Source organism: Oenanthe melanoleuca, chromosome 5, assembly GCF_029582105.1.
Source record: "Oenanthe melanoleuca isolate GR-GAL-2019-014 chromosome 5, OMel1.0, whole genome shotgun sequence".
Taxonomy (NCBI): domain Eukaryota; kingdom Metazoa; phylum Chordata; class Aves; order Passeriformes; family Muscicapidae; genus Oenanthe; species Oenanthe melanoleuca.
The window spans coordinates 58,749,823-58,762,379 of NC_079339.1; the positions used below are offsets into that span (position 1 = coordinate 58,749,823).

Below are 12,557 nucleotides of genomic sequence, written 5' to 3' on the forward strand. Positions count from 1 at the left end.
TCAGCACAGGGAAGAGATGCTGAGGGTGATTCATGTGCCAGCCAGCTCACCTACAGCCAGTGAAACCTCCTTGCCAGCAGGAAAAGGAGAGTGAGATGGAAAGTTCCCCCCACATTCCAACAAAAACTTTGCTGGCTGTAACTTTCCCAAGTTTTGCCTCAAGCTAAACCTCCTCAATCTCTGTTTCAGCCCCTGACCTTGGGGACCCAGTTTTGAGCTGTTTCAAAGCACAAGGACTGTGTGTGCACATGCTAAAAGAGGAGTTATAAATATCAAGAGGAATAGGATTTGCCCATTCTGGGCCTCTCTCTAAAGAAGCCTCCAGCAGTAACTCCATATTTTAAATAACAGCAGCACTTTTGTGATTTCCTAAGATCCCACAAGGAAGTACAGGGATCATTAAGCCTGGTTGCCAGGGGATTTCTGGTGGCTCTTGGACATATACTATGAGCTTTCTTTGCTCACAGCTGAAAGACAAAGATCTTTTCTTTCCATTGCTTGGAGGTTTTTTAGCTAAACAAAAGTCCCAAATGCTGTGAAAAGCAAGATTCTCCACCAGACTGCAGCACTAAAACATCCCTTCGAGCACCAGCCCCTGCCCCATGTCACTGCTCAGGGGCCTCTAGAAAAAAAAATACTTTCCATTTCAAATCCATGAGTCAGGATGCAGGCACACATTGCCAAATGAAGGTGTCTGGGAGCAGGCACACCCCAAATACCTTTTCCAGCATTGAGGCATTCCCAAGATAAGGACAGCCAGGTGCCAAAGGGCCACAGGCCCGTGTGCTCTGTGTAAGCACTGCCAAGCTGCCCATTGAAAGGATAGGTGGTGTTTCCCAAAGCTCCTCTCAGCTAACCAAAGTCCTATTTCTATTTTCTTCTTCCAGCTGCACAGAAAGGACAGAGGAGAGATCCTTGGATAGGATGTGACTCATGGTGGGGGCAGGAAAAGATTTGTAAATCAAATTAAACTTCAATATTTCTCTAACTCTAACTCAGCCATCAGGGTGCAACAGCTGAGCCACCTTCCCAGAGCAGACAAACCTCACCTCCAGGCACAGAGACAGAGGGAAGTGGGACCAGCACTTTGGCTGGAGCCCCTCTGCTCTGGAGCCAGGCTGGGAGAACTGGGGGTGCTCACCTGGAGAATGAAAGGATCCAGGGAGAGCTCAGAGGCTCTTTAAGGGCCTAAAGGGGCTCAGGGGAGCTGGAGAGGGACTGGGGACAAGGGATGGAGGGACAGGACACAGGGAATGGCTTCACTGCCAGAGGGCAGGGATGGATGGGATAGTGGGAATTGGGAATTCCTGGCTCTGAGAGTGGGGAGGCCCTGGAACAGGTTTTCCAAAAAAGCTGTGGCTGCCCCTGGATCCCTGAGAGTGTCCAAGGCCAGGCTGGATGGGGCTTGGAGCACTCTGGGACATTGGAAGGTGTCCCTGCCCACAGCAGGGGTGGAACTGAATGATCTTTAAGGTCCCTTCCAATCCAAACCATTCTGGAATTCCATAATTTATGTTTTTACTCATCCTGCACCAAGATGGGCACAGATCCTTGGATGCCCCTGGCTCAGAGAACTGAAGGGACCCCCCAGTGCTGGGACAGGGGCTGAGGAGAGTCCCCTGCCACATCCCTGCCACAGGGACACCTGGTGCAGATCCCCTCTCCTGGTGCCTGGATGGCATCTTCCACATCTTCTTCTCCCTCTGCTCTTTCCAGAAGCTGAACCAAGAACCAGTGCAGAGGAACAGGGATTGATTTGTCCCTTCAAATAATCAGAATTTGAAGGAGAGTAATTTTTTTTAAGCAGATATTAACAGATTTTGGGAGAATATCTCCAGGCACAGAAGTGGCCATGGCGTCCTAGGGGACATCCTTGCTTCCATCACCTGAGCACCAGGAAAACCAGGCTGTTTGCACACCACAGAGCATTATGAGCAGGATATGTTGATCTCCCAGATCCCTGGAAACAGCAGGAATGAGGGATTATATTAAGCAGGTCTCAGAACTAATTTCATCCCTATCTCTGCCTCTTTCACATATGCCATCTGCAGGCAAAACTCTATTTTTCATATTTATATTAATATTTCTATGTGATGAAACTTCCAGGTTCTGTTTATTAGATTATCTGCCACACTGCAGAGCCAGGAATTATTTTATAAAATGGCTGCACACTACTGGAAATCAATGTTTTTAACTGATCTTTCTGGTCATAAATGAGTTATTTGCCTTGAAGGAAGCTACACCTGGCAGTGGCAAAAACTCATCCAGCCAAAAAGGAAAGGAAGGAGAGCTCAGCTTTGCTGAACACACTCTTGTTTTCACTCCTTTTCTGAGCTGACTCCTCCTTTTCTCGGCTCTCTCCCGGCGCCCTGCAATTACGTCAATTCTCCAGCTGCTCATTCAGAAATTGTCAGGATCCAGTTCCTTTTCCTCATTTCATAACAGCTCATTCCCATGGCTCTGGAGCAGGGTGGAAGCCACCTCTCTTTTCCAGATGGCAATTCCAAGTGGGAAGGGCAAGCAGAGCAGGATTTGTGTTTGTACTCACTGGGCTGTCAGACAGCATAAAAAAAGCAAAGAATTCTTTGACTGGGCTAAGACTTGCTTTTGACTAAATTAATTAAATAGAAACAGCATATTTCACATTGTGCCTGTGTGCAGACTGAGAGACATGTCTAATGTAATTTACTTAATTTATTCTTCTCTAGGAGTTAATGACATGCCACTAATTATGCAATGTTTGGTGAGTGCTTGCTGAGGCCTGTTCTGCCTTAGCCATGGAAGAACAGGTCACAGAAATGCTGACTGCTTCCCAGAGTCCCACAGAGCAATCAGCCCTGTCCTCAAGTGAGCCTGTACAATAAATACATTTCATTCCAGAGAATGAAACACAGCCATGTCCCATCATCTGTGCAAACACTGCCTGAGCAGAGCCTGAGGAAGCCAATTTGCCAGCCCTGCTCTCAGGCTCTCTCACATCCCAGGAGCTCAGCTCTCCAAGCACTGCCTGTGGAAAGCAGGGGCTGCAGCCTGGGCTCCAATTCCCCTGCTGAAATCACATTCCCAGAATAGTTTGGGTTAGAAGGGACCTTAAAAATCTCTTATTCCACCTCCTGCCATGAGCAGGGACACCTTCCACTGTCCCAGGCTGCTCCAAGCCCTGTCCAGCCTGGCCTGGGACACTTCCAGGGATCCAGGGGCAGCCACAGCTGCTCTGGGCACCCTGTGCCAGGGCCTCACCACCCTCACAGTGAAGATTTTTTCCCTCATATCTAATGTAATCTAATCTAATCTCTCATTTTTTAGTTTAAATCCATTTCCCCTCATCCTATAACTATCTGCCCATGTACAAAGTCACTCTTCTTTTTTAAAGGCCACAGCAAGTTCTCCCTGGAGCTTTCTCTTCTCCAGGCAAAACAAACCCAGCTCAGATGTCCCACACACAAAAACACCAATGTCAGGTAGTGCTGCCATTCTGAGTGCATTCAAATCAAACAAACTACCAAGGAGAGAAAATCAAGGTTTGATGGGAAGCTTGAACTTGCTGTTATTTCCATGAACAGAGTATCCTGTATCTGCTGGCTCAGGCTGCTTATCAGCAGCTCTCAGGGGATGAGTTTGACCAGCAGTGATATCTGTGCAGTCCCTTGCTGGAGTTTCCATCCCAAACATATCAAACTGCCACCAAAGCACCACGAGCCAAGCCCTGAACAGAGCCTGCAGTCAGCCTCCATTGCTCTGGGTGCTCTCCAGAGAGCTGCAGCTTGCAGGAAGCTTATCTGCCCTCCAAACAGCTCTGGGGAACACAGCATCCCTCCCCAGGCATCTCCCCTGCACTGGGCACGTTCAGCCTGGCTGCTGCTGGCACACAGCTCTGCTCTCTGTGGCTGTGCTGAACTCCAGCAGCCAGCAATGATCAGCAGGCCTCTGAGGAGGGTGGGGAGCTCCAAGCATGCACCAGGAATCCTCTCCTCCTCTCCATGATAGGCTGGCACAGAGCTCAGCACCTGACCCAGCCAAGCAGGGAAAAATGGGAATAAAGCATGGGAGCAATATGTGTGCCCTGGAGAGTCAGAGCAGGGTGTTCCCTGGTTCTGCACAAGGATGCAGCCCAAAGAGCAGAGCCTGGCCTGGCCAGCTGAGAGCTGGCAATTCCCTCAGCATGGGCTGCCAGAAGGTGTCTAGACAGAGGTGCTCCTGGAGACAGGGCCTTGCAGAGGGTGGGGCAGGGAAGCCTGGCTGGGCAAAGCCCTTACAGCCACCCTGGCTCTAAATGTTCCTGGCCAGCAGGGCAGAAAACCTCCCAAGCTGGGTTTAACCACACACATAGTCAACACTCCTCGCTGTGACACAGAATCCCACACTGGTTTGGGGTGGAAGGGATCTTAATGCACATCCAGTTCCAGCCCTTACACAAATAACACACCTTCCACTATCTCAGGTTGCTCCAAACCTGGTCCAGCCTGGCCTTGGACACTTCCAGGGATAGCCACAGCTTCTCTGGGCACCCTGATATTTTCCAAATATCCCATCTAACCCTACCCTCTGGCAGTGGGAAGCATTTCCCCTTATCCTGGTACTATGTGATCTTGTAAATAAGTTTCTCTCCATGCACGTCCTGCACCCAGGGCACAGCTGATCTCACAGACACACAACCTCCCTTCTACTGGGATTTTTGACATCTCCACAGAACCAGAGGATCCCAGATCCAAGCAGGGGAAGCACCAAATGCTGCCCATCCACTAACGAGAACCACTGGGACCTGGTAAGTGACACATGCATCTCTGTCAGGCTCTCTTGCTGTGCTACCCCCTTACACCTGGGGCTGCTGATCTGGGAAATGCAGCAAGGAGGGGAAGGCAGAGACAGAACTTAAGAGTGCCCAACTAGGAAATCATCTGCACCTCCTCAGACTGGATGGAATCACAGCTGCCATGAATCTCTGGAAATGACAAATCAATGACAATCCCTGGAGCTGCAGGGCATCAGAAACAGGTGAAGAAAACTGTTATGGAAAAAGGAGCCCTGTCATTCAACAATGAAGAATGGCAGATAAACAGAAATGGAGTGTTCAGGGATGTGGTGGAGTCACCACCTCTGGAGGTGCTTCAGGAAAGACTGGATGCAGCACTTAGTGCCACAGTCTGGTTAACAAGGTGGTATTTGGGACTTGATGATCTCAGAGGTCTTTTACAACCTAAATGACTGATTCTGTAAAAGGCCACACTTGGCATTCCCCTTTGGGATCCCAAGCTCCTCTCCAAAGCCAGGCAAACTCCACAGCTGAGCTGCACAGCTGTGTTAACACCTCTGCCAATCCAGCCTGCACTCCCCCATTCTCCTGGCAGGAACCTCACTCTGCATCCAAGGATGGTTGGAGAAGGGAGCTGAGCAGGGTGGCTGCTGCTGCCAGGCTCCATCCTCACCCTTTGCTTTTTTGGGAGCACTGGAGATGTGGAGTGCACCTCCTCCTGCCAGCCCTGAGTCACCCAGCTGGCAGCAGCACAGCTTCAGCTCCATGTGGCCAGCTCAGCCCCTTCTCCCTTTGGCAGAGGGACAAGGGCATGAGTGATTCTGCTGATAGCAGAAGTGGTTTGGGACCTTCCCATGTGAACCACTGCTGACAGGAGCAAGAGTTTGGATGATAACTGCCCCCCCCGCCCCAAAGCTGACTGTTACAACATCTCAAATGCCAAAGTACAATTTGAATTTTTAAATTACAACACCTACTACATGAAGCTCTAGTGCTTAGCTGGCTCTGAAGCAAGAGCAGCTCCTACTGCTGTTAAATTCCCAGGCTGAGCTTTGGAGACACAGGCAGGCAACTGCCTTGGGAATGAAGCAAATCAGGTTTTTTGCAGAATTTTTTCAGGAAGTTTAAGGTCAGGTTAGACAGTTATGTGGCTGTGCCCATGACAGCTCACACAGCAGGAATGGCTGAGTCAGAGGCAAGGTGGGCACCTCCCATAGTCAAAATATTGTTGGAAGAGCACCAGCAAAAAGCCATTACCTGTTTGCCAAGTGCAAACCCTGGGCCTGCTGCCTTTCCCACATTTAAGCCTAGCCAGGCTCCAGGGTAATACAGAATCCCAGAATGGTTTTGGTTGGAAGGGAACCTAAAGAACAACTCATCCCAACTCCTGTCCAACCTTCCATCCAACCTTCCACTAACCCAGGTTGCTCCAACCCCCACCCAACCTTGGACACTTCCAGAGATACATCTCCAGAACTTCCTTCCCAGCACACATTTTCTGCATGGTCCTTCAACTGCTCTGTTTTCTTCATCCTTCATCTCCACCACCAGTGGATTTAAGTTTTTTCCTGACATTAAATTATTTCTACCTTTTTGTTGCTAAAATTGGCTGAAAATAAAGTTTGGTAAACATGCCATGAAATTTTAGGATGTAACATAAAAGATAATTAATTACACCCTGTATAAAATGCTTATGTACATACAGTGCTTTAAATCTGCTTTATGGGCTTGGCAGAACTCAGCCCATTCTCCAGAGCCTCCACCACATTTGGGAGATGTGTGTTCAGTTATTTTCCTGCTGTAACACTTCACTTTTCCTGAACTGATGGCAAATGAGAGTGTTCCTGCTTTCACTCTCTAGAGTGAAGTGACTTTTTCAGAAGTGATCTGTGGGACACCATGTGCTTTACAGAGCATGACAACACCTGCCCCAGCTCCTTCCCCCGCTGGAGAAGGTTCCAGTCAGTGATCCAGGGGAACTGATATAAAGCCTGCTGCCTCTGGACATCACCCAGGCCCTAAACAATATTGAAGTGTGCTGTTTGTCACCCATTGGCTTAGCAGGGAAAATGCAGCAGGACAAAAGTAATGCCACATGCTGCTTCATTAAATAAGGAAGTGGCCAAGGCCAGAGCCACTGATGGCATGGACACAACATGAGGCAGGACAGGGGCACCATGTCACCTCTCTGAGGCAGGATCAGGACATCCTGGTTTTTCCCCAAACAGAAAGTCAGGCTGCTCTTGCTCCTGCTCATCTGGTGGATCCCAGCTATTCCAATTCCCTGTACAATTCTGCTGCCTGCACAACAACCATGAGAGAGTGACTTTGGATGAGGACCTGGAAGGACAGGACACAGGCAATGGCTTCCCACTGCCAGAGGGTTAGAAGGGATATTAGGAAAAAAATTCTTCCCTGTGAGGATGAGGAGACTCTGATACAGGTTGCCCAGAGAAGCTGTGCCTGCCCCTGGAGCTCTGGAAGTGTTCCAGGCCAGGTTGGATGGGACTTGGAGCAACCTGATCTACTGGGAAGTGTCCCTGCCCATTCCATGTTTCTATAATCACATTCAGCTTACAACGTTGGACTTGTCCGTTCTTTCAAGTCCCAGCATTTTATTTTCTTTTCTCTTTCACAAGCCAGTCATTTGGTTGTGAATATTTCTGGCTTTTTGTGTAAAGGCCCCTCTGTCTGAAACATCTCAGCTTTCACTTGTCAGGTTCCCAGCATTCAGAGTCACAAAGAAATGCCAGGAAGTGGAAACTGAAAATCCATCATAAAAGGGCAGAAATCAAACAACAAACAGAAAAGATGTTAACATGGTTAAAATGAAAAACAACCTAGAAAAATCACAGTTTTCTCCCCAGTTTAACCCATTGTGTGCAGTCTAAGATGTGGCAGTGATTATCTCTGGCCTGTGCTGAAGAAGTTCCTTCTCAAAATAGTTCCTTGGCTTTTCCTGACTCCCTTTTGGAGCTCTCCTAAATCCCCTGTCCAGCTTGAAAATCCTCTCCAAGACGTATCTATAACCTCTGTAATCCCTTTTATGGTTTTAAAATCGAATTCTTGGTAGGTTGGTCATTCCAATTTCAACACAGAATTGGCCATGATGGGAAACATGAGATTTCACATGATTTTTTCCAGTCTGTGCTGTTTAAAGGAGTGACTGGAAGCAGGGATCTCACTGGATCAGAGGGACCAGGCTGCTGAACATCTGCAACTGCTAAACACAAAGAATTTCAGACAAAAATCAGTGTAATCTATTACAAACCTCCATGAGCTGGCTGGACTTCACCATGCCAAGCAGAACTTGGATTAACAATCCTTATTTTGGGAAAAGCAGGGTCCACTACTCACAGCAATAAATTATTTGTGATTTTTTTCTCATCTGTAGCTGCCTCAGCCATTCAACTGGCAGCAGCTGGGAGGTCCATGCACCGCTTGGCACATTTAGGAAGAGCCTTAAATGAGGCATAACCTTATTCTGACCTTTAGCCCAAGGCTAAATCCTACCGTGGATGCATCACACACCCCTACAGGAGCTCCCCTCCCGGGGATGTGACAGCGACCCAGCTATGACCAGGGGCAATCCCACATACTCACCCTAATTTGCTCTGTGAGCTTTAGAAAAGCAAATTATTTTTGTGAAACAAAGGAGGGTTACACTAAGCAGCTGCCTGTTTCCAGGCCTGAGTAACTAGGGCAAAGTTTGATCCGTTTCAAAATAGCGTTAATATTTTTAATGACCCATAAGCCCATTTTTAGAACAAAGCAAGGACTTTCTCCTTTCTGCTTTAGTTTCAGGAGAAGCCCAAGCCTCCTCCTTTGCCAGCTGAAAGATGTAGCAGTGGAACAGTCACCCCATGGACTGATGTCACCACACAATGCTGCAGTCACTGGATGTAAACACAGCTTTCAAGGCAATGAGGTTTTGTTGTATAAATAGAATAAATAAATTTATTAAAGGCAGCTTTTTCTTTCCTAGTAAAAAAATTGAAGCACTTCACTCTCTCAATTTCTTACTTGCAACGTCAACCAGCCTGGCAAAGAGCCAGGAAATCCTCTAGGAATAGGTGAATGTCTGTGGGATACAGGGAATGGTTTTGAGCCGTGGATGGGAGGCAGATCCCACAGAGATCCACTTGGATGCATGGACGCTTCCAGATTCTTGCAGAGAAGCTCAGGAAGAGTTCATCCCATCAGTGACACATCACATTTCCCGGGAGCAGGGCTCAGCAGCTCAGGCTGAGGGATCTTTGCTGGACCCAGGCTGTACTGCCCAGGTTGTGCTTTCTCCGCTTCCATCCGGCATCATTTGCATTCCCTCCTCCTGCTCTCAGGATGTGCAGGGAAGGCACCGGGGTGTGGACGTGTGTGCAATTCCCAACACTCACAGAGTCAGGGCTGACACGTCTGTCACACGCTCCGCGAGACAAAGCTGAGAATGGCACCACACTCCCTGGCAAGTTTTCCCTCTGGTTTATCCAAGGATCTGAGGACCTTCATTAAGCCACAGCTAAACACGGCACCGATCAAATGAGATTCGCTCATCTTCTCCCCTCCTCTATCCCAAAACGCCCATCCCCGGATCAGACACTCCGTTATCCCGCTTCCTCCAGCATGCCTCCGAACTGTTAATCACTGCCATGGGAAATCCCACACTCATCTACACAAATTAGAATGTAATTTGTGTATCTAAACATCACAGCTCAGCTCACCCGCTCTGCCTGAGGAGCCGGGATACCGCCGGCACCCGTCAGTGAGCTCACACGGAATTATGACTCCGGAGGAAAGGGCGAATCACTCTCCTCAAATAACGGGAAATGGCTGGATAAAATCTGATTTCCTACGGAACAGCGTGGCAGTGGCAGTGGCAGTGGCAGTGGCAGTGGCAGTGGGTGAGGCGATACATCACAGGCAGGCTGAAGGTGGATGCAGCCCACCTGTGGGACCAGCCTGGGCTCCAGAGGGAAGCAGCGGCTGCTGGAGGATCCAGGCGCCTCTGGAGGGAACCGAAGCCTCGCAGGAAGGCACCACAGAACTTCCTCCCGCCTCACCCCGGCAGCGCTGCCCGCTCCCCCGGGACCGGGGGGCTCTGAGGGGATGGGTTCAAAATGGGCCTTGGCTGGAGGGTGACTCGACAACTAAATGCTACCGCTTCCAGAAACGGGGGAAACCCTCTGGAGGGGTGACAAGCCAGGGTGGCCTTGTGGCTGTGCCTGCGGGAGGTGGGGTGAGCGGGATCCCTGCTCGCGGGTGGGGTGGGCTGGGGTGAGCGGGATCCCGCTCCGAGGCGGGGCGGTGGCTGAGGTGGCGTCCCCCGCCAGGGGCTGAGGGGACAGCAGGGCCAGGGAAGGGGTGTCAGGGCAAGCCGGAGGAGAACCGGGGCAGCCGCACGGCTCCCCAGGGAGCTGCCGGGGCTGTCTGGCCCCGGGTGTGTCAGGGGGTCCCGCTGCACCGAGCCGAGGGCGGTGACAAGCCCGAGCCGCGGACACCTCGCCTCAGGAGGCCCCGGACCGAGGGGCGCCCCATCCCGCACCCCCGATCCCCCTCACGCTGGAGGGGCGAGACAGGCGGACCCCAGACCCCTCATGGATAGCGCGGGGGTGTCCCGCACACCCGTGTGTCCCCTCGGCATCGGGCAGCCCCCCGCCCCGCCCGGGCCAGCCGAGCCCCCCGCCCGCGTCCTCCCGCCGCAGCCCCGCCCCGGCGCGGCCCGCGGCCGCCTCAGGCCCGGCATTGTCCGCGCTCCCCGCACTCCACCCCGGTTCTGCCGCCGCCGCCCTACCCCAGCTGCTCCTGTCCCGGCGGTTCCGGGCCATGGCGGCGGCTGCGGGAGGCTCCGTGCGCGCTCCGAGCCGCGCTGCGTCTGGCGGGGCTGCGGCGGCGGCGCGGGGCGGGCGGGGGAGCCGGCGGCGGCAGCAGCAGCATCCCCGCCCGCCGCTCGGCGCGGCACCGCGGCACCCGGGCACGGCTCGGCTCGGCTCGGCACAGCCCGGCCCGCCGGGGTACCCGCCCACGGCACCCGCGGGGCCGGCCCCGGGCACCGCTGCTCGGGGCGCGCACAGCCAGGGGGACTCCGCGAGTTGAGTGCTGTGTTAGTGAGGGGGTTCAGCACAGATAGGAGGATCCAACACCCAGGTTAGCCCCGCCAGGGCACTGGGATTGTGGGGGGCATCCAAACTGGGGGACATCACCAGCGGCGGACATTCATGGGGGTATGGATGGAGGGCTCAGCAGAAAGGATGCTCCAACATCCAGGTTATTCCTGCTGGGATCGCTGGGGCACCCACACATGGAGTATCCAAACCTGGGGGCACTGGTTACACTTGTAGGCACCCAGACCCTGGAGATGTCCACCCCAGGGCACGGCACCTGGCTCATCTGGGGCACTGAGCACCCACCCACAAGGGGCACATCCAGGGTATGTGGTGAGTGCATGGGAACACTTGGGCTGTGAAATCACCACAGGGATCCCAGGCCCGGTTCTCCCAATTCCACCTGTGCTGGCAGCATCCACAGGCAGCAGGAGACACTCACTGTGCACAGGCAGATGTGGCACAGAAGAGGCAGTGTAAAGGCTGGACTTGGACACTCTGAGGTGGATTTAAGAGCAGCACAGTTGATAACATAGAATTTCAGAACGGCCTGGGTGGGAAGGGACCTTTAAAGCTCAGTTTATTTCACTCTCATGGGCAGGGACACCTTCCACTATCCCAAGTTGCTCCAAGTCCCATCCAACTTGGTCTTGGACATTTCCAGGGATCCAGGGGCAGCCACAGCTGCTCTGGGCACCCTGTGCCAAGGCCTCTCCACCCTCACAGCCAGGAATTCTTTCCCAATATCTCATCTAACCCAGATGAAGCAATTCCCTGTGTCTGGTCCCCCCATCCCTTGTCCCCAGTCCCTCTCCAGCTCTTCTGGAGCCCCTTCAGGCCCTGGAAGGGGCTCTGAGCTCTCCTGGATCCTTCTCCTCTCCAGATGAGCACAGAGCATTTCTGTGGCCTCCTCTGAACTTGCTCCAGCAGCTCCACATCCTTCTCATGCTGGGGGCAGCACAGGTGGGGTCTGTCACAAAAGCAGAGTAGAGGAGAATAATCCCCTCCCTCAACCTCCTGCTCACCCTGCTGGGCATGCAGCCCATGCTGTGTTTGCTTTCTGAGCTTGCCCCCTCCCACCCACTCCGTGTGGATCAGCATGGGTGTGCACACACTTGTCCTCAACTATTGTTTGCCCACACTTGTGATGCCAACAAGCTGCTGGAGCCACAGCCCAGTGCTGCTCTTTGGCAGACACGTGGCACAGCACTCAAAGATCAGCTGACTAAACTGGAAATGTGGTGGTCACCAGAGGGACAAAATCTGGCGGCATAGGAAGGGACTGAGCCCCAGACTGTATCTGCAAGAGGAGATTTTGAGAGAGTGCTGATCATTTCTGCACTCTGCCCACAGCAGTCAGGGAAAGCCAGTGCCCATCCAGCTTTGTTGGATTCACAGGAGCCAGCAGGATCTGCTCTTCATTCCTGACAGCGTGAAGAACACTCAAAAACGAAACAATTTTCAGTTCCAGGCATCTGATGTGTACCAAAGCCGTGTGTTGTTGTGCTGCCATTGAAATGCTGATACTTAATTCCTGAGTGCCTCCTCCAGCACTCTGTGACTGCCTCCCGTTGGCCTCTTCCCTGTGTTTATAGCATCAGAAGGAAACATGTAATTTTGGCTCTCTGAAGTGTTGGCTCTCTCACGTGGCAGACAGCTGAATCCTGCCCACCCCTGCCGGGCACTGCGACCACGAGGAGCTCACT

General features: G+C 52.1%; 1 protein-coding gene across 2 annotated transcripts in view; it reads right to left on the reverse strand.

Moving 5' to 3' along the window:
- ATL1 (atlastin GTPase 1) overlaps positions 1-10,746 on the reverse strand; it is a 28,232-nt gene extending 17,486 nt beyond the window's left edge. The window contains exon 1 of one of the 2 annotated variants that reach the window (XM_056492095.1): positions 10,542-10,746. In XM_056492095.1, coding sequence (XP_056348070.1) covers positions 10,542-10,575 — 34 coding nt within the window. In that variant the 5' untranslated portion in view covers positions 10,576-10,746. The remainder of the gene's footprint in view (positions 1-10,541) is intronic. The other variant, XM_056492096.1, reaches the window with a different exon arrangement.
- Between the last annotated feature and the right edge of the window lie 1,811 nt (positions 10,747-12,557).